The sequence below is a fragment of the Lonchura striata genome, chromosome 4 (genome assembly GCF_050655825.1).
Source record: "Lonchura striata isolate lonStrDom1 chromosome 4, ASM5065582v1, whole genome shotgun sequence".
Lineage (NCBI taxonomy): Eukaryota > Metazoa > Chordata > Aves > Passeriformes > Estrildidae > Lonchura > Lonchura striata.
The window spans coordinates 48,991,487-49,016,555 of record NC_140706.1 but is presented as its reverse complement, the minus strand read 5'-3'; the positions used below and the strand labels follow the sequence as shown (position 1 = coordinate 49,016,555).

The 25,069-nt window shown below is 37.4% G+C and overlaps 1 protein-coding gene across 8 annotated transcripts in view; it reads left to right on the top strand.

Moving 5' to 3' along the window:
* BANK1 (B cell scaffold protein with ankyrin repeats 1) overlaps positions 1-25,069 on the top strand; it is a 132,183-nt gene that overhangs the window by 45,413 nt on the left and 61,701 nt on the right. For 6 of the 8 annotated variants that reach the window (XM_085579031.1, XM_077782960.2, XM_085579028.1 and 3 more), the window contains 2 exons: positions 1,586-1,706; positions 9,983-10,179. The exons of 1 other annotated variant lie outside the window; for it this stretch is intronic. In XM_085579031.1, the coding sequence (XP_085435157.1) occupies positions 1,586-1,706; positions 9,983-10,179 (318 nt within the window). The remainder of the gene's footprint in view (positions 1-1,585; positions 1,707-9,982; positions 10,180-25,069) is intronic. One more of the 8 variants, XM_085579029.1, reaches the window with a different exon arrangement.

The window sequence follows — 25,069 nt, the reverse complement described above, 5'->3', positions numbered from 1 at the left end:
ACACTCATCTGAGCTAGTTCTTGTGTTGTTACTTGGTTTTGTCCTACTCTAGATTGAGCTCTGTTAAGGCTCTGTAATGGTAATGTATCTAAGACCTATTTGGCATGAGAGAGAATAGTATGGTTTCCTAACTGAAGTTTTATATTTTTCCTCTTAATAACTTGTAAACCTAGTGTTGTTATTCATGTTAATAGTTTGGGGGTTTTATAGATATTTTGAGAGGTTTTTCATATGGTTTCTGAATTTGAACAGTAAGTCTTGTACTCAGGTTAAATTTTTATTCTAGAGCAAGCCTCAAAGACCTTTTTTCCTAGATGGATTCATTTCTTAATGGTTATTGTTTTCCTTATTTAAGATTATTATATGTACTCATAATTATTGAATAAAAAATACTGAGAATGTAGTGTGACAGCACAGAAAGGGAGTGAATTATGAAAGGAAATGTAATAGTTTTTGCATATCTTAATATTGGAAGGGCCAGGGTTAATTATGGGAAAAATAAACAATCATTTCTTAGCTTCCTACCTGCATAAATGTCTCTTCTAATTCTTGGTAGGAGTTGGGTGAAAAGTATATCCTGCCTCTGCATTCAACATTTTCTGATCATGCCATACTTAATTTTCTTACCCCCTTTTAACAGCCTTGGGAATTAAACCTCATATTTCATCAGTACCTCCCTCATTTTCTCCTCAGCATGTCAGTCATAGACTTTCTTTTTAAATTCATTCTTTTTAAAAGCATGTCTGAAGATGCTCCATTTTAGTAATTCCAGAATCATTTTGACCAGAGGCAGTCCGGCTGTGGGAAGGCAAACTTTAACACAGGGCTACTGACTCTGAGTGGAGCAAAGCAACTCTCCCTGAGCTCCTCTCTGCTGTGGCTGAGCTCCTTTTGGTGCCCAGTGCAGCACAGACTGGAGTACACAGCTGTAGTATGTGGTGTAAAATGTCCTTACCCTTCAATCTCTGTAGTCAGGCTGCTCTTGTCAGGTCAGGCAAAGAAATATTTAATTCTGGCTACCTTGAAAGTTGTTAGGCATAGATCTCGACTTTCTATCCAGAAAGAAGCACTCAAAAATCTCAAGGCAGTCAGTGCAGATTTCCCTTGTCTAAAGACTGTGTGTTTAGTAGGAAGCTGATCTATCTGTTTGATATCAGTTTCTTGTTCTGTCAACAATGTTCTGTCTTGGCTGATGAAATTGAAGCTGTTTCCTACCTAGACAAATCCACAATCTTGGTGTAAAAGTTTTGGTTAACAGAGAGCTACTATAATCTTTAAACTTGCCCTGAACTACTCCTATAGTGCAACATAGATCTTCCTGTCATTACACTTCATCCAGAAGTTTTTAAGTCATGTCTGAACTTCATATGTTATAATGCATATTTATGTACAGTTGGATCATGTTGACATGATCCTTTTGTATTACAATATCTTTTCTATAGTTTTCAAAAACTGTGCTTCTCTTACTGTGAGTTTCCCATAATACTGTTTTGAGTAATTTGATTCACCAGCACTCTGAGGATTAAGTTAAAAATACATACGCAACAAATACACTCTTGTTTGTTTTGTTCTTTCTTTTAAACAGGCATTGAAATTTTCTTCTGTAGAGAAGGTAGACAATGTTCTGACTTTGTTATTGAAAAACAAAATATCTACTTATGAATTCAGCCCATTCCAAAGTGAAGAAGAGCACTGTCACCAAGCTAGTGAGTCACTACTTCTATGTGTTGATTTTTATTACTGATACTATGGTTATTACTTATAAATGTTAATAAGACAACTCTTAAGTATTGAAAGCCTCTAGTGAAATGGAAGAATCCACAATAAAGCAATATAAGCAGAAAAAATTGGAGAAATAATTCTGTAAATCATTACTTTGTGACTCAGTATTTTGTATTTATACTTCTCTGGATTTTCGATCAGCTTTGGATTAACTGCAAATTGACAGCTTTGCAGCTGAGCAAATTCATACTTACAGAGGAAATGGGTAATAAGAGTCATGTGGAGGTGTCTGTACATTATATGTTTTTTTACTAATTGCTCTTCTGCAATGCAGTTTAAACTGCACTTTTTCCAAGTATGGGGGAAATCTGAAAGTTTTCTCTATCTAAAAAGAATGGGTGGCTTTTGGTCTTAGAACAGTACTAAACTTCTTCAGTCACTTTTAGTACTTATGCACTTAATGGTTTTCATTACTTCTGGCAAAAAGATAATTTTGTTATTTTTAATTTTTAAAAGAAGGCATCTCAGTGAGTTTAATATAGGGTTTCTCTATAAAGTAGATGAATTATATGCATAATTCAGTCATGCATCAACAGAAGCTGCCGTTAGTACCAAATGGAGGGCCCTGGGTGAATTCATTAGCCACTTACTAGGGTTTCAAACTGGTTTGCAATAAACCAAGAGTGTGGTTATTTAGCTTGTGTTTTGAAAGCATCATTATGATGTTATTTCAAATGTGTGTTAAACCTCAGCATTTTTAGGAAGCTTTTGGAGAAAAAAATTACTTTAGAAAATGTGTTTTCCTTCTAAAATACTTGAGAAAGATGTGTTCAGGATGCTGCTTGATGTCTGTTTTGTGTAGCTGGACTATGGTTTTGAGAGAGAAATGAACTCTGTACAATCAGTGAACCTACCACTTCTCATAACCAAATGCAAACAAATTCTGAAGGTAGCACTACATTGCCATCATGTTTCCTTTCCTTTCCTTTTCTTTGTTGATGCAATTTACTCCTCTGATAAACATGATTCAACTTGTAATGTAAAAAATGATCTTAAACATCAAAGTTAGTGGGGGGAGTAAATGAACAAGGTCCTTGATATTTTCCTGTGTAAGACTGCAGGATGGGGGTGGATAACACAGATTCAAGAGTCTTTCCCAATGTGAAATGTTAGTTGATGAGCAAATGATTTTTCACTTCTCTAATAACTATTGGATCTGGTAACGTTTTTGAATATTGAGAATAATGCTAACCAGCCTGCTATGGCCCCCAAAAAGCTTGTGTGTTTCAAGAGCAAGTTGACCGCTTGAGCCAGTAGTGACCTTAAAATGAACTGGTTTGATGCATGGAGGTGCAAAGTTAGATGTCCAGATTCTTCATGAAAAAAGTGTTTGCAGCCACTGGAAGCACTCAGAATGTGGGAGGCTTAGACTCTCATCCTTCTTCTGCCTGAAAGGTATGTAAACCTGTGTCTTTGACTCCCATGAAAGCATCCTAAACAGCCACTAGACATGTCCTGTAATGGATGAGAGGAGTGCAAGCTTTCAGCATGAAGTATAGGGAAGAGAAATTGTATTGTTCTACATGGATGCTTTATTTGAACAATCTTGCACATCAGGGTACAGCCAATAAATTGCTGCACTTGAAAGATCTCAGTATGACCTCAAAGTGAACCAAGAATGGAGAACTCATGGTTAATTTATTGGAAAACTAATGAAATGTATGGTTTGACTTCTTACAAAGAGTGCAGCTGATGATTGAAAACTTGGGAGTGTAAAAGTAAATACAAAAGGCACGTGATGTAATGAAATTAAAATGCAGTATGATGCTTTCCCGTACAGACAGTGGTTTAGATCAAAATATCATGAGATGTATGTTTGCTTACATAATTTTTGAGGAGCCAATCCCATCCCCAAAATGGCTATTCAACATTTTTTTTTAGTATGACAATGCAGTATTTGTGAGCAGTCAGTGTCTAGGCTGGTAATGTCAAGATGGGTGGCAAAGGTGCAAAGGTTAACTCTGATACAGATGAGTGAGCTAAATGCAGACTGAATAGAAACCACTGGAAAATGCTGTGTTTAACAAAGAGCATTAACTGGAGACAGAGCCATGACTTGTCTGGGATTTTTTGTGGAAGTGTCATCTCTTGTGAAAGACTGTAACTAAAGGCACTGTCTGAAATATTGTACATTCCATACTGAATTGATTTCAGGGTATTGTATAATATTATAATATATTACAATATTTTATGCACATTATTCCTTTATATTCTGGTAATAGAATCGAGTCAGATCCAAGCTCATGTTTCAAAATATTTATTGAGAAATGTTTCTTTTGGAAAGCCCTTCTTCTCAGAATCCTCAGATTTGGGAATTTTTGTTGCATTGTTTCCTTTCCAAGAAATAACAATTTACTTGAGGAAAACCTGGTTCATTTTCCAGTATTAATTAATTTTCCCTTTTAGAAGTTATATATTGCTATTTCTCCAATTAAATTCAACTACTGATGCTTCTGAAAAGTCCTGAATTTGCTTTATAGAAAACAGTGCTTTTTGTCCCCTAAAACTGCTAGCAACATAGCAAATTCTGTCATGATTTCTGTAATTCCTTTTTCCAAGTTGGAACATCTATCCCAAAAGAGGAAATAGAGTCTGGGTTTTTAGCTTCTAGCAGAATAATGGGGGGAGAGAGAAGGTACTAGTATTGGCACTGTAGAAGTCATCTTAGGTGCTATTTAAATTGCTAAGAAAAACAACCGTGTCCTGTTTCAATAATTTGGGAAATAAAAGAAGAATGTCTTACAAGATGTGCAGAAATATCAGTGTAGGCTGCTCTGTTTCCTTATTTCAATTTAACGAAAATTGCCACAGGCTAAGACAATGCTACGATAGAGTAATATTGGATTTTGTGCTCTGTTTTGTAGCTGAGGTTTTGCAGAATTCTCTGCAGAGAAAAGAAAGGACTATCACAGGACAAAAAGTAAAAACAAACCCCAGCAATTCACTCTTAACCTTGTGTATGTCAAAAAGAACTTCAATTAAAAGCAAGCACTGGCCTCAATGTAAGTTGAAAGTTGAAGAAGCCACCTTAAAGCATTTAATAATGGGCTACTTGAGGATTTTCCCTTTAACCTTTCCTTCCAGCTTGTGATCATCTACGAACTAGTTCTTAGTGTATGTGCCAAACAGCCACAGCTTTTTTCTGTTAACATTGTCCATTAAAGGACTGATGATGAGTTACACCATTACTGCTCTTGCTCAGTTCTATATAGTGAGCTGAAATGCACCAGTTGTTGCAGTTTCACAGCAAACAAAATTTCCAGCAGTTTTCACTAATTCAGTGTGACAAACTTGCAAGTTCAAGAATGGTATTTTCTGCCTGACGCACATGGGCTTTCAAATAATTATAGCCTCTTCCTACTGTGTATAATGCAAAACTTTATTTGAAGTGGTTAAACTTAGTATGATGGAATTTTCTTTACAGCAGAATAGCTAGTTTCTTAAGAGCTCAGCTCAGTTTTGAGAATTGGCAGTAAAAGAACAGTTATAATTTAAAAAACAAGCACAAATAGATCTTGTAGTGGGCTTTTCTCATCTGTTATTTTGATCAGTGGTACCCAGTTATCATTGGTTTCTGCTGTAGAGCCTGGTTCTTCACATTTTCCTACTGATTTGGGAGGGATTCAAACAGATAATGATGTTGCTTTTCACAATGAGGACAAAAAACAGGAAACTTCAGTCATCTCTTTTGAGGTCATTAACATTACTGTATTTCATAATTACATATGGATTTGGGGGAGGAATTTCTGAGAGGCTAAGTCCAAGGACATCTTTTTCCCTTCACTGCATGAGAGGCAAAGCTATTGGCTTATGTTACTAGATAATTATTATTAGCAGAGAGTGACTACTGGTCTCAAAGCTGCATAAATGTTGCTGAGGTTGCTGAAACAACAGCAGCCAGCTCCACTGTCAGTATCGCATTTACCAAGACAACAGTTGTACTGAGAAGGCCTCAAGGAGTTCAGTGCTTTGAGGGAGGGATCATCAGCAAGACTGGGGAAGTTTGGCCCTTGAAGATTGTGTCCTACTTTGTGTGAGTGTAGGATGCTGCCAGTGTAGTGCCTGAAAATCAGAGCATTGAAAACTAACTGAAGTTAGTGAAGCTCAGTCATCTGTGGGTCCTCACAATGACTTTTTGCTGTGACACATCACAACTCGATGCCACCAGGCTTTGGGTCCATGAGCAGAAGGGACTAAAATTGTCCATTTGATCCACTTATTTCCTTTTTGAGTTTTATGTAGAAGATCTCACTATACCAGCAATGTTGCTTTTAAAGTTTTCCTGCCTTTTCCAACTTATTTTCTAAACAGTCACAATATCTCTTCTTCATGCTGTACACTTGGCTTGGAGATGATATCTAGCTTTTCTTCCATTTTTTAATATTTTAAATACATGATCAGCATTATGTCATTTATGCTCAGTGGTGATGATTACAGATACATAAAGAGTAAACAACTTTATCCAATACCACAGTAGGAGTGTTGCTGTAAAGTGTAGGGCCAAGGAAAATTTAAGGCTCAGTGCTAAGTGAATGAACCCTGAAGGTAATCCTATTGAGAAATTGATTACAAAAATCTGAAATGAAATTGCAAACAAGACTCTCTGTATGACATATTTTATTCCATTCAGATTAAGAACCAGCTGAATCTTACAACCAATCTAGAGAAAAGCAATTGCAAAGCAAACAAAGACAACAAACTTTCTTTTCCCCTGCTTACTATAAGGAGCAATATAAAAAAAAAATTTGTTTTAGGAAATTGGTTTATAAATTTATTTTTACCATCTTCCATGGCTGGCTAAGGCATTTCATTTTTTAATGATGTAGTTTCCTCTAATGTTCACAGTATGTAAGTGTAGGAGTCCTGCCTGAATATCAAACTTAGCTAGGGAGGAGTTGAGTGGTGACCAGGAAAAACAGCTCAAGTTCAAGGAGCTGAAGGGATTTTGGAATGCCTCTGTTCTGTGTTAATTTAAGAATGCAGAGATGCATTCTAGGCAGGTATATACCTGCCTAAAGCAGGTTTATGAATACCACCTACTCTTCCTCTCTTTCTGTTGGTGAAGAAATCATAGCATCCAATCCATTGGTAATATAGACTTGATTGCCTTTCAGATTTGTGACCTTTTTTGGGGGATTTCATTGATATGAGTGGAAAAGCATTTGGACCATGCTTTTAATACTGTGTTAAGGCTCTTTTTACTGACTATATTTGACCTTCAGGTGTTGCCTAACAGGGTGCATACTATGGGGTACCTATTGCATTTGTAGACATCTGAAAAAACAAATAGCAAAACCCACAAGTACAAAGAAAAGCAGTTTGAAGATTTGTGAAAGATTTTTTAAATATTAGCTTAGGTTTGAACACTTATTTTAAGAAAATCCTATTTTTTTATTACATTTTGAAAAATCTAGAACAAAATAAGAAGTCAAATGCATATACTTTGGGCTAAAAATGATGATTCTTCAAATGACAGAATCAGACCTAGTTTGTGGAACTTTAATTAAAATGTTGAGCAATATTGAGTGAAGTTGTGTAGCATGTACTTGTCCCAAAAACCCTAAATGCTGTGTAGTTTTAAGATTTCCTATTATGGCCCAAAGGACTTTAAAGCACACTGCAAATACAAGGGAATATAAACTACAACACATACTCTTGTTGATCAAAGTTCAACCTGCCAAGGCTTCTAAAACAAGTGGCTTGATTTACACAGGTGCTGTGTATTTACAGTTTCGTGATTACATTTTTCTTTGCCTGGTGGAAATAAAAGTCAGGCAACACTAAATTTGTTTAAAAATCAGTTTAGGGTTGTTAATGGTACTTTTGATTAAACTGTAGCCCACTCAGATACCTTCTGTCAAAATAATATTGGAGTGGGATAGTGCTGGAATATTCTTTGTCCACAATGCAGTCAAAATTGTCCTTATGTTTTTTTCTCAGTTAGTACTTAGCTATGCCTATTCCAAGAACTGCTCTTGTTCCTTATGTTTGATGATGGGATTTTACTCTCGCCCATATTTTAATTTTGCTGGAGCAAAAAGGGTGGGCATGGGAAGTACACAAATGAGCCAAATTTCACTATGCAAAAGAATGTAAAAATTAGAAAGTTTGTTAAAGACTGGCGTCTAAGAGATTTCCATAACAAGTCATAACTTCTTCCAGCACACTATGGGCTGAAAATGTGCTGGCCAACCTGTAAGACAACTGATGGCAGGGATATAAAATAAAATTCAAGAAAGATAGAAGAAACTGTGTAAATTCCTAAGCTGTAGCCCTGGATGGGAGACATGTGGAAATAGACTGTATGGAGTTGAAGGGACCATGAAGTTACTGCAAAAAGAGGCAGGCTAAACACAAAGAAATTACCTGGACTAACTGGCATTCTTTATGAGCTCTGAGGAAATTTTAAAGTAGAATATCTGTGTTTCTAATAATCCAGTATTTCATTTTTTAGTACTACGAGGTGTGACCAAACCAGGAGTTGATGCCCAAATCCAGTTTCTCAGGCAACCCTGTGACCTAGAAGCAGGTTAATGTATTATCTCTACAGGACAAACTAATATAAGTGTTAACAAAATAAGTCTTCGGTAATGTGATGTCTGGCTTCATGAACTTGTTGTAGGTTTTTTTTTGAAAGTCAGTAAACCTGGTTAAGTCAGTAACTGACTGGGTATGGATGAATAACTGACTAAAACCAGGAGGCAGACAATTGAGAAAAATATTTTTTTGTTAATGATATAAGGTGTTCAGAGTAGTAAGGAAAAAGGCTAATCGGAAGTAGGGAATGAGAGATTTAGTGATTGTGCAGTAAAATGTCAGATGATCTTCATTACAGGTAAAACCAAAGTAGTGCAAGTGAAGAAAAGCAGTCTTATGGTATCATCCATAATGAGAGGATTTGAGCAGGCTGTTAGTGCTGAGGAACAAGACCACACAGTTCCATGATAACATGAACTTGTTGCTAGGCAGCAGATCAAAAAGCTAATGAAATACTAGGAATTATTAGAAAAGGAATAGAGAACAAACCAGGACATAATTATGGCAATGCATGAATTACATGGCTCAGCCCAAAGTTGAGTATCATGTGCAACTCTTCTCCTGTCATCTCAAAATAGTTACAGTAAAGCTGGAGAAGGTTGATGGGAGGGCAGTGTGTGTGGTGGAGTTGGTTTTCTACAGGGCCAAATTAACTAGACTGGAGCCTTTCAAGAAAGAAATTATGGGAATGAGTAAATCACTGGAATTGCACAGAGGGCAGACTGTGATGGAGAATAAGATTAATAAGGTGCTAGCAGTTGAGTCCTAGCAGGAGCCAGGCTCAAAGAAAACTAGGGGCAGCATTCCTTCATGCTCCAGTGGTTGGAAAGACGCTCAGGGTGCAAAAAGTTGATGGTGCATGCTTGGAGAAGAGATACACTTTATGCTGAGTTATAGACCAACTGGTACACAGCAAACCACAAGTAATCAGGGAGTATGAATGCAGAGAGAAGTATTTTTTATGCTTGAGCTCCTTTTCTTTGTTGTTGCTTGTTTGGTTGTTGTTGTATGTTGTGTTCACTCATAGAGTTAAAATATAGGAAGATGATGAAATTATAAACAGAATGTCCCAGTTCTCCAGTGTAAAAATGATTTTTGATAGAAATTAGTATCATGTTATTTCTGATAAATGCTAAAAACTTTTCTCTAATTGATCTTTAAATTTTCTGATTTTTCAGTACAGGGATAAGCAAAGTTTTACAAGTGGGTTTACATTTCATTTCAGGGATAGCAATTTTTTCCATGTGTCTGGTAGTACTGGTAGTGAATTTTCATAAATTATTTTTAATATCAAAACATAGGATCATAAACCTATAAAAATGTCCCACTCAAAAATGTTTTACCTAAGCAAAAGCATGTCATGGCTGTAGAATTTTTTGCCCTTTGCAAGAAAGCTTATTTCTCAGTAGAACTGAAGTGCTTTAAAATCCTTCTGTCAGGATAAAGATGAGATTTCTCAGTAACACCAAAGGCTCCTTTATTGATATATGTATACACACTGTAAAACTGGTAATTGAAAAAAATAATTCTTTGGCTGTTTGTTCAATACCAGGAGCTTGATAACTGTGATTCCACAGCACTAATATTCAAAATATGTTTATAGCTGAAGGTGTTCTATAAAAGCAGAACTTTTGTTTCTTAAGACTTTGTTTCTATTATACAGATAGCCATTTGGAAGAATTTCCTACCCTGCTTCACTGTGCAGCCAGATTTGGCTTGAAGAAACTTGCAGCATTTCTACTCAGTTGTCCTGAGGCCACACGGGCCTGCAAAATAACCAATAAATATGGAGATGATCCAGAAAGTATTGCAAAGAAGCACGGGCACAAGGAATTAAGAAAATTCATCAAAGAATTGTCAGTAAGTCCATGTGCTTTCCATATGTCATCTACAACCAGGGGGCTAAGATGTTCTACCACTGAGATCCCATAGCATCACTTCTTGTAAAGACTAATATGTTGTAGTCCTTCTGTCTGAAAATATTGTTGTATTCCTGTCTCAGAAAGAGGGGTGTCATGGTTTGACATTGGCACAATGCCAGTGCTCCCATGAAAATGTGATCCCTCCCTTGAATGCTGTGAAGTGGAACCTAGAATAGAGCAAAGCAGGCCCAAGCTTAATAACAAGGGAAAAAAACTTTATTAAACTACTACTACAAAAGAAAAGAGAAAACTAAAGAGGGGAAAAAAAAAACACACAAAGATCAAATGAAAACCTTGCGAAGCATTCCTCCCCCCACCACCCAACTCCAACAAACCACAGTGAGACACAATCTGGACCCCAATCAGGTTTCCACCCTCCAAGCAATCGATACTCAGTCTATCGAGGGAACAGAGTCTCTCCTGTGCCACAGACCCCCCCAAGAAACACAGCTCCACATCCTGTGTTTCCATGTCACACATGGCACCGCCCGGAGAAAAGTTTGCCATGGTGACCCTTCTCCTTTCCATGCACAGTGCTCTCACCAACCAATGCATGGATGGACAGACTGCCTTTAGGATTTTTCCTTTCAAGGATGCCCTGCCAAGAGGGGAGAAAACAACAGTTCAGTTTTTCATTGTTTGGGACCACAGTCCACCCCATTTTCCCTTGGGGCCGAGGGCTCAAGAACAGAGATCTTCTTCTCTTCTCTTTCCTTTCCAGGGCAAGGGGGCGCCACCACAAACCCCCTAACCTTTTCTCTGTTCACTTTTGTCTTTTTCCCAGCTGAAGCAGGTCTCTTGACTCACTGGCATCCTCCCAAAACACAGTCCCTCTTGGAGGAGAAGATTGGTTCAGGTTGTGGCTAACACGGAAAAGTCCAGCCAAAAGCCACTCCTTGTGCCCCTCCCCTCTAGAATTCCTCCTTCCAACATCCCAGGGTCCAAGGTGTCCCTCTTCCTCTCTTTCAAACCGAGGAGGGGAAAGGAAAATTCACAAAGCTTTCGTTTCTCAAGGAAGGGTTAAAAGTCCGAACTCCCAGGGATGGCTCGATGCCCGGACATCCAGCAACTCCCACACAACTGGGCACCTTGCAGCTCCCCCCGCTCCTCCTTCCTCGCGGTGGAATTGCTGACAAAACTGCCGCTGTCTCTTTCTCTCTCCCTTTCGGGAGAGAAACTCTAGTGGGGGGGAACGGAGACATCCCAGATTTCTTCCACCCTTCCATCTGCAGGGGCCAGCCCGGTTCCAGTCCTTCCACCCTTGGCCTATCTTTGTCAGGCCATGGGGGCTTCCCCTCCCCCACCCAGCTCGTGGCTGGGCAGGGGAGAGTTTGCACTGCACGCTGACCAGAACCAAAGAGAGCGAATTCCCTTGGGAATTCTGCTTTTAACCCCTCTGTGCTCTCAGAGGCGTGTCCACCTTCAATTGATCAATATCTAAATTGACCTCTTCCTTCTGGAAAAAATTCTCTTTCCGTGTCAAATCACGACAAGGGGTCAGAATGGGGTACAGCTACTTTCTTTGTGCACTGATGGTGAAGATGGGAGCTTTTTCACTGTTCAAATTTTAGGCATGTAATGGGAAGGAGAGCAGTGAGCCAGAAGTACATTATGTGGCTTGGTTAGATTGGTGCTTTCAGCACCCAAACAATAATTATATTGTAAGTAGTCTAGATCAGCTGTTTAGAGTAGGAGATAAAGACTTCTTTAAAGGTCACTTTAAAAGGGACTATGAACTCTCATAGCACTGCTGTTCTTCACCATGGAATTGTTTCCTTGCCATGGTTGTTCATGCCACTGTGACTGAAGGGTAAAATTTATCACCTTTAGATGGAGTAAATATTTCTTCAGCTGGGTATGCAGGAGGGGTTTGGGGCAATAGTTGCCCTTCCATGTAAAAGGTAATAGTAAAATAAGGGTCTCTCCATAGTTCTATCATGCAACTTATTGCAAATAAAACCTAACTGAATTGCAGTAAAAAAGCAATGTACTATAGTGATATTTGATAGCTTTAACCTATTTCAACTATTTTTGTTTCCTACTGTGATATGTACAGATATGATAATTCTACAGATTTTGATACTACAATTGAAATAAAATTTAACTCAAGATAATATGGTCCTCTCTACCATCCAGCATAAAGCTGTCTTCCTGGATCACCATGTTAGTAATTTCACATTAACAATTTCTAACTGCCTTAGCTGCCCCACAGTCACCCTTTCACTGGTCAGAAACCTGTTATAAGGTCAGGCTTTTCAGTTCTTAGAGTTTATCAGTTTGGCTTGAAGAGAATGGAACTGTATTCCCTAACCTCCCTACCTGTGTACCTGGCTAGGTGCTGTCTTTGTCAGCCATAGTCAGATACTCCCAGTGAAGTTGTATTTAAAGGATTGGTAAGAGCAGGTTCTGAGTACTGTGAAAAAGGTGATATTTAACTCTTGGTGAAATACCTTGATTTATTTTCCAAGATGAGTATTTGAGCTGAAGGACCGAAACATGGATGAAAAACTTTTTTTGGAAACCTGCCTGCTATTGTTTGCACATAAATAGTTAATAATTGTTCTCTGCTTTCCCAAGCATGATTACTTATACCAGTATTGAAGTAAAAACTACTCTCTGGACACTGTAAATGTGTGTAGTCTGGGTGGGACATGCAGTTGTCCTACCTGTTTTCGGTTGATTCAAATGGCGTCGCTTACTAATGCAGCACAAGTAAAAATCTAAGCATGCTTCGAGTCTGCCAAATGTGTAATATGATACTATAGAAATGTTAGCTCCAACCACTGGAAGAAAAATGACTTATTTTTGTCCCCTCTAATAGTGCACTTAAGCAAAAAAACACTTACTGTACCTCTGTAATTGATGGGAATGTGGAAAAGAAATATTTGCATGGCTCTGAGCCAAGAAGAATTTAGTTTAACCATGTTCCTGGAACTTCCCATTACAGCTGTAGTGTTGATATTACTTATTATTAAGAAAGAAGTACTTTTGCATTTGGCAACACTGTTTTAAAAGTGTTACTTGCATTTGGTTGTTCCTTTAAGGAATAGCCTCAGAATACACATAGTAAATCATTGCTTCAATCTTAAAGAGCAGTAGGGTTCCAGAAAAATGAATGCATTAAAACATACATTTGATTTTTCCAAAATCCTGCAAAGTGTCTTTCATTTGCTGGAGAAAAACCAAATAAACTCAGAATTGTGATTTTGAGCTGGAGAATTCTTAGGGGAGTAAGAATTCCCTGAGATAATTAGAGAGAGAGAGCATCAAAAGATGAAGGGGCAACAACTCGGCTATTCTTTCGACCTTCAAGCCCAGCAGGCTGTGCAGGACTGTACAGCCCTTTTTGTTGTCTGCTAAGCAGATCAGTGCTCAGGGCTTTTATTTGCTGCTGCTTTGTTGCTAAGGCCCTCCAGTTTCCCTGTGCAGCAGGCTTAATGGAAAGGTGCTCAGGGCTCTGTTGGCAAAGGTGAGCCATGGGTGCTGGCTGGCTTTCACATGGGGTCATCTGAATGGCATAACTGCCCTGTCCTGTTTGAAGGGAAAACCCTTCCTGCAGCTGGACACTGACAGTGTCAATGTGGGGAGTGTTACAGCCACACAAGACACATTTGGAGTGCCATCTGGACACATCTGGCTGTGCTGGGTGCTGATTTCTTGATATGTCAAAGCAAAGCACAAGGGAAGGATCCCACATCACGAGGCATGCACCTCAGCTGGATGACTGCAGACAGAAGAGATTTTTCCGCTTTTTGTACTAGTGTGAAGTGCAGTGCAGGGTCATTAAATGCTAAAAACTCACACCCATTAAGATCCTGTATATAGCTCTGCTTCCACTGTGATAGTGTCTGCCTTCTCTGTCAGAATTTCTGCATTTCAGATGCTCCTTGAAAATGCCTGCTCTGGTGAGGGAACACTACAACACTTGAATGATTTGTATTAAAGGTACTAAATTGGGGAAACTGCCTGAAAGAGTCTTCAGTGAGGATTGTAATGAAATTCAGTTTCTAATGTGCCAACAGTTTATTAAGCAAATTGTAATTTTTTGCATTTGAGCACAATGGGCATTCATTTCTAATTTCTGCATGTTTCATTATAGTTCAGATAAAGTAGTTTCCTCTTCTGTAGTATAAAAGAGGTACACACTTAACATTCTGCAATAACATCCTGAATTGTTAGGATTTTGATTTTTTTTCTGTACCTTCAAGTATTTGAATGTTTTCCACAATTGCTTATAGGCTGAATGGCTTGAATCAAGTGTGTCAATTTAAAACTAATAAGAGACATTCAGCAGGCATGCTGGCAGGAGTCCTTGTATTTGAGCCTTTGGGGCTAGGTTCATCCAGCTGGTGGCTTAAATGCCAGTAGCAAATGCTTGTCATTAGCCACAGGTCAAAACATATCTGCAGTCAGCTGTTCCAGTACCTGTGACAGGTAGTACCCTGTGAAGTGACAGTAGTTCTCTGGCATATCAGGGCTCTATTTCAGATGTTTGCCTTCTGCATATGCTCGGTCTCTGAAAGCTGCTTTGACATGAGCTTGTTCTTGCCACCAGCTGTGGCTTTCTAAGTCTGTGTAAAAATTCTACCTCCAGATTATAAAGAAATCGCTGAAATTATGTTCTTATCCAGCACACAAAGGAAGACTTGTAAAATAATAGATAGAAATTGCCTCTCATCTAGGTGAGTAAGGAGGGGGAGTATGTTCAATTTTTGACCTGGCCATTTAAAATTGGAGGTCACACTGGTAGCCATTTTAGGTGTTTGTGCTTTGGCATGGGCTCAATTCTTTGTTCCAGCATTTTGGGTTTCTAATTTCTCCTTTCTTTTAATACGGGCTGTGTAGCTGAATGTGTCATAGCCAGGAAGATTACTGTGTACCACTGTGGTATGCATCACAAAAAAACCCCACAATTCAGAAAGTGTTTTATTGGTTGGTTAATGCAAATGCTTTCTGATTGCTGGCTTCAGCCTTTAAAACAGACTCCTAGGGATGGCATAAATGTTATTTAAGTATAAAAATTGAAAGGTCACTCTGTGTTGTCACCACACATTTGAGACAGCACAAATTAATTTTTATTTTTCAAATACTTTCTGACATTTCAGAATTGGTTGCCAGAAGTCTAAGGCAGAAAAGGCAGGTCAGTTGGACTTTTTTAACCTGCCCTGTCGCCAGGTTGGTAACAATCTGCAGCAGAACAGGAGACTGATAGAAGAATTTTCTTCCTCTCCACTAGCAAAACTCTGTCTGGATTTCTTGTTTAACTTCATTTCCCATCTGCCTGATTGAGGCATCCCTTAGGCAGCTATTGAAAATATAATAGGTTTTTAAGTCTGTACATATTCGTGGAAACTCCTTTAGAACAGTGTAGATTGAGATTGCCCTGCATGTCTTTTTCAGAAGAAGCTTGTTTTCCTTCCAGAAAGGAGAGTTGCAGCAATTCTACCTCTGCTGAGCTACATCCTGCAAAGTCTAGACCCTCAGTTACTGAGTTCACTGCTGTTAGAAGTTCCCTCGGTAGCAGAGAGAAGCACAATCTTACAGCTGGTCATAATTTTCACTCAAAGGCTGTTTTATGGAAGATATATGTTTTAGATAGCAGAGGAGGGAGGATAGACATTTTTCTTCCTGAAATGCCAAGCCGTGTTTTTATAAATCATAGCAAACTTAAAGGATGGGCAGAAATGTAGTTTGAGAAGTAATTCATCATTGTACACCTCTCCCCTTTCGTCTCTTTGAAGTGCATGGTTGAACCAGAATACAGAATCTCTTGAAATATCTTCAGCTTGATGAAATAGAAAACAGTCTACAAAAACAGGGTGTTGTGGAAATTGAGGGTACTTTTCATCTCATTGTTTTATGTGAAAACAATCTTATTTGGCTTTGTAGCTACTATTTCCAATTGACAGGAAATCTTTAGACTGCAGGAGTCCCTTCATCAAGGATTTCCATAATTTGCTAGGGACTTCTAGAAGCTCTTTAGAAATCAGTGCTTTCTGAACACAGAAGTATTATTCTTCCATTAATTTTTAGCTTTGTGTTTCTGTAAAAGGCTATGTAATGTGGCAGAGCTCTTCACCAAAAAACAGATTTTTACATCTATTTGCAACATATTCCTCAGCTATTAATTTTCTGCTAGGGAAGGATCACATGTAGAAAGATGAAGAATCTTAAATGAATTTGATTGCTGTCAATATTTCTTTAATTACTTTAAGTGCTATTGCCATATTGCACAGGACCATAGCTCATTGCTTTCAAATATCTGGTAGTCTGTGTGACAGAGGGGGGGATTAGTCTGGTTTCTGAAATTCCTTCTAATCCACTGGTGAGTCCTTGATGAAGCCTGCTGGATTTAATTCTTGCCACATTATGTCAATTGCATACCCTGGAAATTACCTAGCTGGAATGAGTAAGTGACTGATTGTATTCTTTGATACTCTTTAGTGAGTGGATATTCACAAATCAAATTCTTCAAGAGAAGCTAGCTATTATCCAGCCTTGGTGTTTTATATTTAAAATTTGTTTGGGGGAATTTGTTTTACTGGGTGACAAGATTTCCCTCTTTTCTTTTTCTTATGTTTTCAGAGGTATGTGCTTCCTGTAATAAAACCTTGATAGCATATACTGCCTTTTGAGGTCAGGCAGTTTATACTTTAGTGAAGAGATAAGGTACAGACTGAGCACAGAGAATTTTGGCTTCAAGGAGGAAAGGGTAGATTTTTCATTTTGAAAAACCAGCCATTTCACTATTACAAACATTTTTTAAGTTTCTGTATTGACTTTTACTCAGGCTAGAACCTTGCACCTTAACTGTGATTGCATCTCCTGTCAATAACTAAGCAATTGGGTGCAACCTTCTTGCAAAAAGAATGATAAGTGGAACTGGAGATTTGGAAACCTTACTTTTATATAAGTTGCCTATTGAATTTTGTGTATAATTTGGAATGAATGAGAATATTTTTTTTTCAAAGAATTGTCTGGTATTTTGTCTCATCTTTTGATATTCTGTAACTATAGCAGCACAGTGGAAGTCAGTTATTTGCAATTCACTATAAGTAAAAGCTTTTACAATTTTTAATGGAAACTTGAATACTAATGGACTTTCATACAAAATGCTTGTGAATTAGAAGTAGATAAAATGCAAAAGGATTCCATTATGATACTTCAGTTCTTAAATGTATTTAGGATTGTAAAAGCTAAAATACGGATTTTCACAGGTTTTTCTGACTGTTAGTGTGAGATCAGCAGATATAAATGGCTAGGGGGACAATTTGGGAAGCTGGGATGGGGAGTGTCCCATTTTTCAGAAGTACTCTGTAGGCTGAAAAGAACCATTCATATAATTTACCTGGATTATTAAGCTCTGAATTTGTTTGAACATCTAAAACATTTGGCTAATATGTTAATGAAAAATGCCAATGCAATACTTTATAGGAAAGAGAGAAAATAAGTGACTGTGTTATGTTATTGTAGAAATCAATGGCATGCCTGTGTCAAATCTGGCCTCTACGTCTACAAGCACGTGAGGATGTGAATAAGGTGAAGTAGATAAAGACTCTACACTAGCTTGAGGATGTGTTAGAAAATGAGCTGCTTCTGCCAAATCTGTGTCATAGAAAGTGACCAAATTGGACATGAAATACTGTTGTGTACAAGGTGTCATTTTTCTACTCATGTTGTTTAGAAATTGCTGAAGCTAGAAGCAGAGAAAGCTTGTAAAAGGCTAGAGATTTTTGTTGATGTTGAGAACTTTTAGTCACTATGTAGTGTGTTTTCATCATGAGGGCATGACTCCTCTACCCAAGTTATAAACCAGTTGCATGAAGTTAAGCAAGAAATTTTCCCAAGGAGAAAAACCCCACAGTTTTATATTTTAACAGATGTTCCTTTCACCTTTCAATTAACCTTCCTGCACTGATGATATCACTGCGTTATTAGGTGTGAAGGTCTTCTTCCTTAAATACAGGTATCTCAGCAGCCCTTACAATGCAAAGGAAAAAAAAATGAAGTTTTATAAAATTGTCTGCTAGCCAGTTTACTGCAGAAGGAAGGATTGCTGAGGCATTTCAATGGAAACCCTAGAAGCAAGTTTTTGGTCTTGCCTCTGTCAGTTGCAGCAATTTGAAGGTATATGTGTGGCTCTCATATGAAGCAGGTTTACATAGTGTGTGCTGCCAGCCTGATTATGTGGAATATGCCCTTGGCTGCCTCCCAGTGATCTGAGAGGCATCAAACATTGTAATATCTTACAAGTTGTTGAGCACAAAGAAAGATGTGCTCATATCAGCAGTGCCTTTCTCCAGCCCCTCAGAAGGGAAAAAACAAAATTTAAAAAAATACAAATAAAAAAAAGACCACCACAGAGGAAAAAAAAGTAATAAAGCTCTTTCAATTTCATGGGGAAAATGAAGGAAGAATAGGAGAGGTAAGGAGCTGTTAAAATTGTTGTGGTAATTATAACTGAGCCAAAACCACCTACATTTTGAGTGACATTGTGAGGTCTAAGGGGAGTGTTTTGATCTCAGAGCCCTAAGAAAGAGTAGGTAGAGAAGCAAGAATTAATGAGTAAAGTTAGGTAAGAGGCTTACTGAGTCCTTAGCAATCTGAAGTTTCAGTGCTCTGCACAGAACTAATAGTGAGTTACCAGGCTTTGCTACAGCTGTAATTTATTGCTTAATTAGAAAAATTGTCTTTGGGCTCTACATCAATAGGATGACCATTAGGGAAAGGCATTTCTCAAACCTACCAAGCCCATTATATGGAAACTACCTAAGAAAATCCATTTCTGCCCTGCATAGTGTTAGTTCCATTTAACACAGCCCTCCAAGGTCTCAATTTATAATTCTGTCTGAGGACCCTACACAGAAGGCACACTCTTGATTTTGCCTTTGATTTTTCCTGTCCCCATATGTTTTACAATAAATTATTTAGTATTTCATTGCCAGAACTATAGGGTGTTTAATAATAATAATTATTTCTTCTGTTTGAGGAGAACTTAAAAGTGTTTCCTGAGTTTGCACACCCTACCAAACTCAAAAGCACCTGAGCAGTTGACATAAAGATGTCTCCTTTTGTGGGGAAAAAGCCAATGTAACTGTTCATAGATTGCATAGATTGGGCTACTGAGGAAAACAGACGTGAGGATCTGTGCCACCATGGAAGTAATAGAGCAGGTTTGACTCCTAATTGGATCATTCAATCAGACCTTCAAAGATCCTTTTTAATTGGATGTATTTTTTAAAATTGCTGCCAGTTGATAGCCTGTGCTGTCTTACATAAATGGGTCAAAGGATTGAACAAAAGTTTCCATGGAGACTTTATATGACTGCAAGGTGCTTTCCAAATTAATTAAGGTCTTGTGTTGCAAGAAAAAAAAAAAGGTTTAAAGGTAAGAAAATGTAGTACAGGTATATAGATCTGCAGTCAATTCTGGCCACTGTGTCCCCAGGGACACTTGTCATCACTGACAACACAATCAGTGAACTTTTAATTGTAAAAGCTAGTGAATATTATAGCATCCTTTCTTCTCTTCATAACAGTTAAACAACACAGACCCAGGTGCAAGACTGAGTTAATCATGCACATACAGAACAAGAAAAAACTCTTCTTCTGGAAAATCCAGAACACATAATTTCAGAATTTTGAAAGCAGTCATAATAGTAAGAATTGTTCATATAATTTTTTCTGGATTATTAATTAAATACTGGAGGTTTTATTTTTAAATTTTTTCTTTTGTGCATATTAAATGCACCTGTGTAATGCAGAGAGAAAGATGATATTTCCTACTAGGTTTTCAGTAAATAAAAAACAAAGAAGCAAGTTTGCATATACAGTACATTGGAACTGCATTGTGTTCATTACAATTCAGTCAACATTGAAATGTTAATTGAATACTGATTATTTAGATAGTAACTGTAGATTAATCCACAGATTTTTCTGAATGCAGGAAGTATTGTATTAGATTGGCACACAGATTGTTGTAATGGTCATATCAATGTTATTGATTCTATTGGTACTACACCAAGCTCAAAACATGACAGTATAGAGGATAGAAATGTTGTTTGGAATAGCCCCTTGAGTGAGTAAATATTTCCATGGTTATTGATGTCTTCAATTTTTGATCTCAGCATTGAGAGGAAATATATATGAACCTCCCTATATCTAAATTGGTGCCAATAGTGTGATTTAAGTTATTCTAGTCTTTGGCTCATGAAATTTACAATTCTGTTTTTAGCACTTTGTAATTCTAAAGATGTTCTTCATTTTATCCTTTGAGTGTTGCTTTAGATGTAATATTCACATATCAGTGTAGCTTATATGTAAAAGTACATGGTGATCTTTCCTAGAGCTCAGATACATGAAGCTTTATGCATTAAAATGTGATATTATGAATTAAAACTGGAATTATCTCACATTACAAAAATCTGCCTGTATTTGTCATCCTGTAGATCAACACTTAATTGCTGAACTGTATACGAAATTTTTATCCCAGCTCCTGTCTTTTTTAAGCATTTTGTGCTCAGAATATACTAATTTTTTTAAGATTAAAGTTAGAAGTTTATTTGGTATATATACAAATTAGAGAGATTAGACACTCTCCATTCCTGCCACTTTCAATGGTCTGCAGAAATGACTGGAAATCTAAGCTCAGAAATCCCAACAAGATTGTTGCCCCTCACCCATTCAGATTATGTATTATGTCTGAGCACAGAAGAAGAAGAATTATTTCAATCACAAACTTAACATGTGATATTCCATAATTTTGCTGTCTGTAGCTCCTGAGAGGAAGGAATGTCAGAGCAGTGCCTTCCTGCGTATTTGCAAGCCTCCAAGTCTGGATCTGCCTCGCTGTTACTTCCATCTTAGCTATTCTCTGAAACAGGGCAGAGCCATGAGGATCTAACATAACTGCCTCAATAAAATGTCATATTCTATTTGGACTTTTTTATCCATTTCTCATTATAATCACATTTTTTGATATGGTGTGGATGAGGAGTGAGATGCAGTTTCATTGTAGGTTTTCCCCATTAACACTAGGATGTTTTATTTTAACATCATCCATAAGAACTTTATTCTACCCAAAAAATCCCAATACCAACAACAGTCAAAATAATATTGATGTGCCGATTTTGAATAGCGTTTGCAGGAACACAAAATTCCCTGTCTCTTTTGTGATGGTGGATCCTCTTTTACTTTTTCAGTCTGTACATGATGATCAGACATTATGGCTGAGTGAGGTTGGTTCATTTGAGATGGAAGAGGCCTAAATGTTGTCCAGGAAAAGTCTTTATGATCTTGGAGAATCCTTTAATATATATAATTCTGGGTAACATAATATTTTGTTGAGAACCCGATTATGTGAAAAAGCTAAATTTTCCTCAGAGTGACTCATGAAGACATGTTTTATATTTTGCCAGTCCCCTTTTTCTGTCTTTTTACAATTACTTTAACTTCATACCCTGGAGGTGGATGAAAAAATTGTTCATGTGTCAGACATCTTTAAACCATCCTCTGTTTCAGCTTAGTCTTAGACTATGCTTTGCACTCTGACAGACTTATTCAGACTCTGGCAGTCCTATTATTTGAGACGATTCAGCAAATGGAGTATTAGACCTCTGAACCATCACAGGTTCAATCAATGCCACTACGACTTTGGAATGGAAAAAAATCTCCTTCAGAAAAGTTCTTCAGTCCTTCTTCAGAAAAAAACTTTTTTCAGAAAAAACCCTTTTATATGAAAAGGGCTTTTTCATATGAAAAATAAATAAATTAATTAAAGCAAAGGAATTATTAGGTCAGAGTCCTAAGATTATTTGCAAAGGATAGGACAGTTCTGAGGAGAGGGCAAAATGTAGATGTGACACTAATCCATGGGCTGTGCCAGGACCCATGGGAGGAGGAGGAATCATTGTAGAATCTAATCTGATTTCTAATCTGTCAATCAATTCTATTTCACAGAAGTTATTTATGTAAACTTTAGGTTGCTAATTGATCATTTTGTTTTATCTTCCCCGCACCAAGACTTCTGATACTTTGACTGTTAATGGAATAGTGATGTATTTGTGAGCACCTGCCCAATTCTTTATAATTTTGACAAGTGGCAGTGCTACAGTTTGCCTGTGAGTAATTTTTTTGTTAGACCTCATTGCTATTTTCATTGTAGACCATTGTTTTGGTTATTCTAAATATCTATTCAGTTGATCAATTTATTCACAACTACTGCATCTTGCTATGACTTTGTTCCATAGTTCCAAGCCCCCAATAAACTTCAATAGTTCAGGTGCTTTCACTGTCACTTCCTCTTTGTCACTTGTTGTCTCAGTCAAAATTATGTTCATTTCTCTCTTAATCAGGGTAGTGCAACACTTATTAAGGAAAGGATGAACACCTTTGGGGATTTTAGATTTTATTTTCTGCACAGAAGTAATGGGAGGGTGTTAGGGTGTTTTCTAGGATTTGAGAAAAATAAAGGAAGTATAAGTCTGGAATTTTTGTTTTATGTATGCATAGATTTTTTATGTATGTGAGTTTTTTGGTTATTGCTACCTACATTATGTATGTTAATTAAATATCAGTGTTTGTATAAGATGCTGTTGTATTAATTACATATGATATGTGGATATGTTAATAAGATGTAAAGCTATTTTAGTCTACTGTTAATTTTCTCTGACTTAGTGCTGACTGGTGGAATTGGAACATGACAGCTGTTGTTCAGCCTTACACATTCTTATTCTACATAGACATGTTTTATACCTTCACATCAAAAGAGTCTCTTTTAGTTTGAGGTATGGGTCCTGACTTTTCTCTCTGTTCCCTTTTTTAACTCCTCTTCATGCCCTAGTGGCATTCACATTACGTCTAAATGATAATACCCTTGGAAGGTACCCCCTGAAAGAGCTTCTAGGCCTGGAAAAAAGGCAGAAAATCTGCCCTTTTGAAATTATTTGGGTTACCCTGTCTGATTTTGCTTGTACTGCTTATCAGCACACAAAAAAGAAGAAAAGAAGGAATGGCTAGAGCAGAAGTAGGAGCATAGCTTCACTTCACCTGATGTTTTCTGTGATAGCAATCTGCAGTGATCTGCTCCAAAAATGATATATCTGTCTGTTTGCCACACTTGGAGGAATATCAAGGCAGCCAGGGATTTGATGTTCAGATCACAGAGACCTGATAGTTTATTGAACACAAGGCACTTGACCTAGGCGGTTACCTAATTGGAAAATAATGCAAATTAGAGCATTATTTCTGAAGAGAAGGAATCTGTTTGTGTGACACATGCTGTGTCTGGCTGTGGAGAGGAAAGCAGACAATGCTCTGGGAAAACAATGCAGCTATCCTAGAAAAGGGGAGAGAAAAAAATAAAGGGGAGGGGTTCTGTGGTTAATAGCGATGGACAAAGAAATGATAGGAGTATTTTGTTCTGGTTTTGTATGCTAGTGTGGGTGTTGTCAAAAATTTTGCAACTGAACACATTCTCCAAGAGAATCAATGTGTTTTTCAAGAAAATTACTGGGAAGATTAACCAGCTTCACAGCAAAGGAGACATGACTGGTAAATTCAAAATTAAAATTCAAGTCTTTCTCTCTTTTGAGTTCATGGGGGAAATAGCCTTCTTACCAAAAATTCTTGTTTCTTATAAGACACGCTTTTTTGATCATACTGATCTTCTGAGTGAAATACATTATTCTCTAGGTAAACAGCAGCTGTTCCACATACAGGTCTTGTGATTAAACTTCTGTATCTTCATATCCTCACTTAGCTAAATGAACATAATATCCTCAAGAAATTTTCTCTGGTGTGTTGAAGGTAGCAGTGCAAGTTGTTCCTGTGTCTGTTATGTGTGTACCCTGTACACATCCTTCAAAAAACCTTGAGCACTTACATGACAACACAGAAAATTAATTTTATGCACTATAGATAAATCTGCAGTGTTAAAAGCTGGCAGACAGGAAGACATTATTTGACAACCAGTATTTTTTAGGTGCTTCCAGATTTTAGTTTTGCTGTAAATCTAGTAGATTGGAGATGGACAGCTTGAGATGAGTATAGCAAAATTTACTCATGTAAGCCTCTGTCTGCAGATCAAATATATTCAAAAAGGATACCTGTGGAGGTGGGCTCAGATAAACGAAAAGTTTCAAACTTCTAGGTGTGAAGGACTGAGGAAGTAAAAACTGGTTTTTGCAGAAGTAAAAATTATGTTGAAACTTATGAAGTCTAGATAGACTTTTGCATTTGTTTTGGTGTGTTTTGCCTGGTACAGTTTCTCTTTGTGCTTTTTCCCTGCCACAAAATCTGTGGACATGTAAGTGGTTTAAGGACCTACAGAATTCCCATTCTATGAATTCCACTGTGTATTATAGTGGTAGTTTGTAAACATTTTTTAGATTAATTATGTTAAGTGTACAGTCACAAAATTCGCCACTTTATTACAGGAACAGAGTAAGTTCAGTGACAACTGAGCTGTGTTATCTATTCACTTGCAAGTAGATTATTTGTTATATATTCTATAGTTTGCTATATCTTCTTCCAGAAACAAAGAATAGCTAGATCTAGATGGTGAAAAACAGTTGCAATCTATATACAAAATATTAGAAGGAAGTACTTCTGAACAAAATTAGTCCTGGAACCTATATTTTGCATCTGGTGGAAACAGCATGACAGGGCTCCTCCTTGGTTTTTGTACTTCCGTGAGCAATAAATCGTAGTCAGTAGCAAAAGGTTTGTGCTTTTTTTGGCTTCTGAGTCATGTCCAAAATTGATTTGCACATGTTGCCTCGCCTCTTGTTTTCATAAGAAACTGTAGGCTGTTCTTCTGAAGGAAGTGG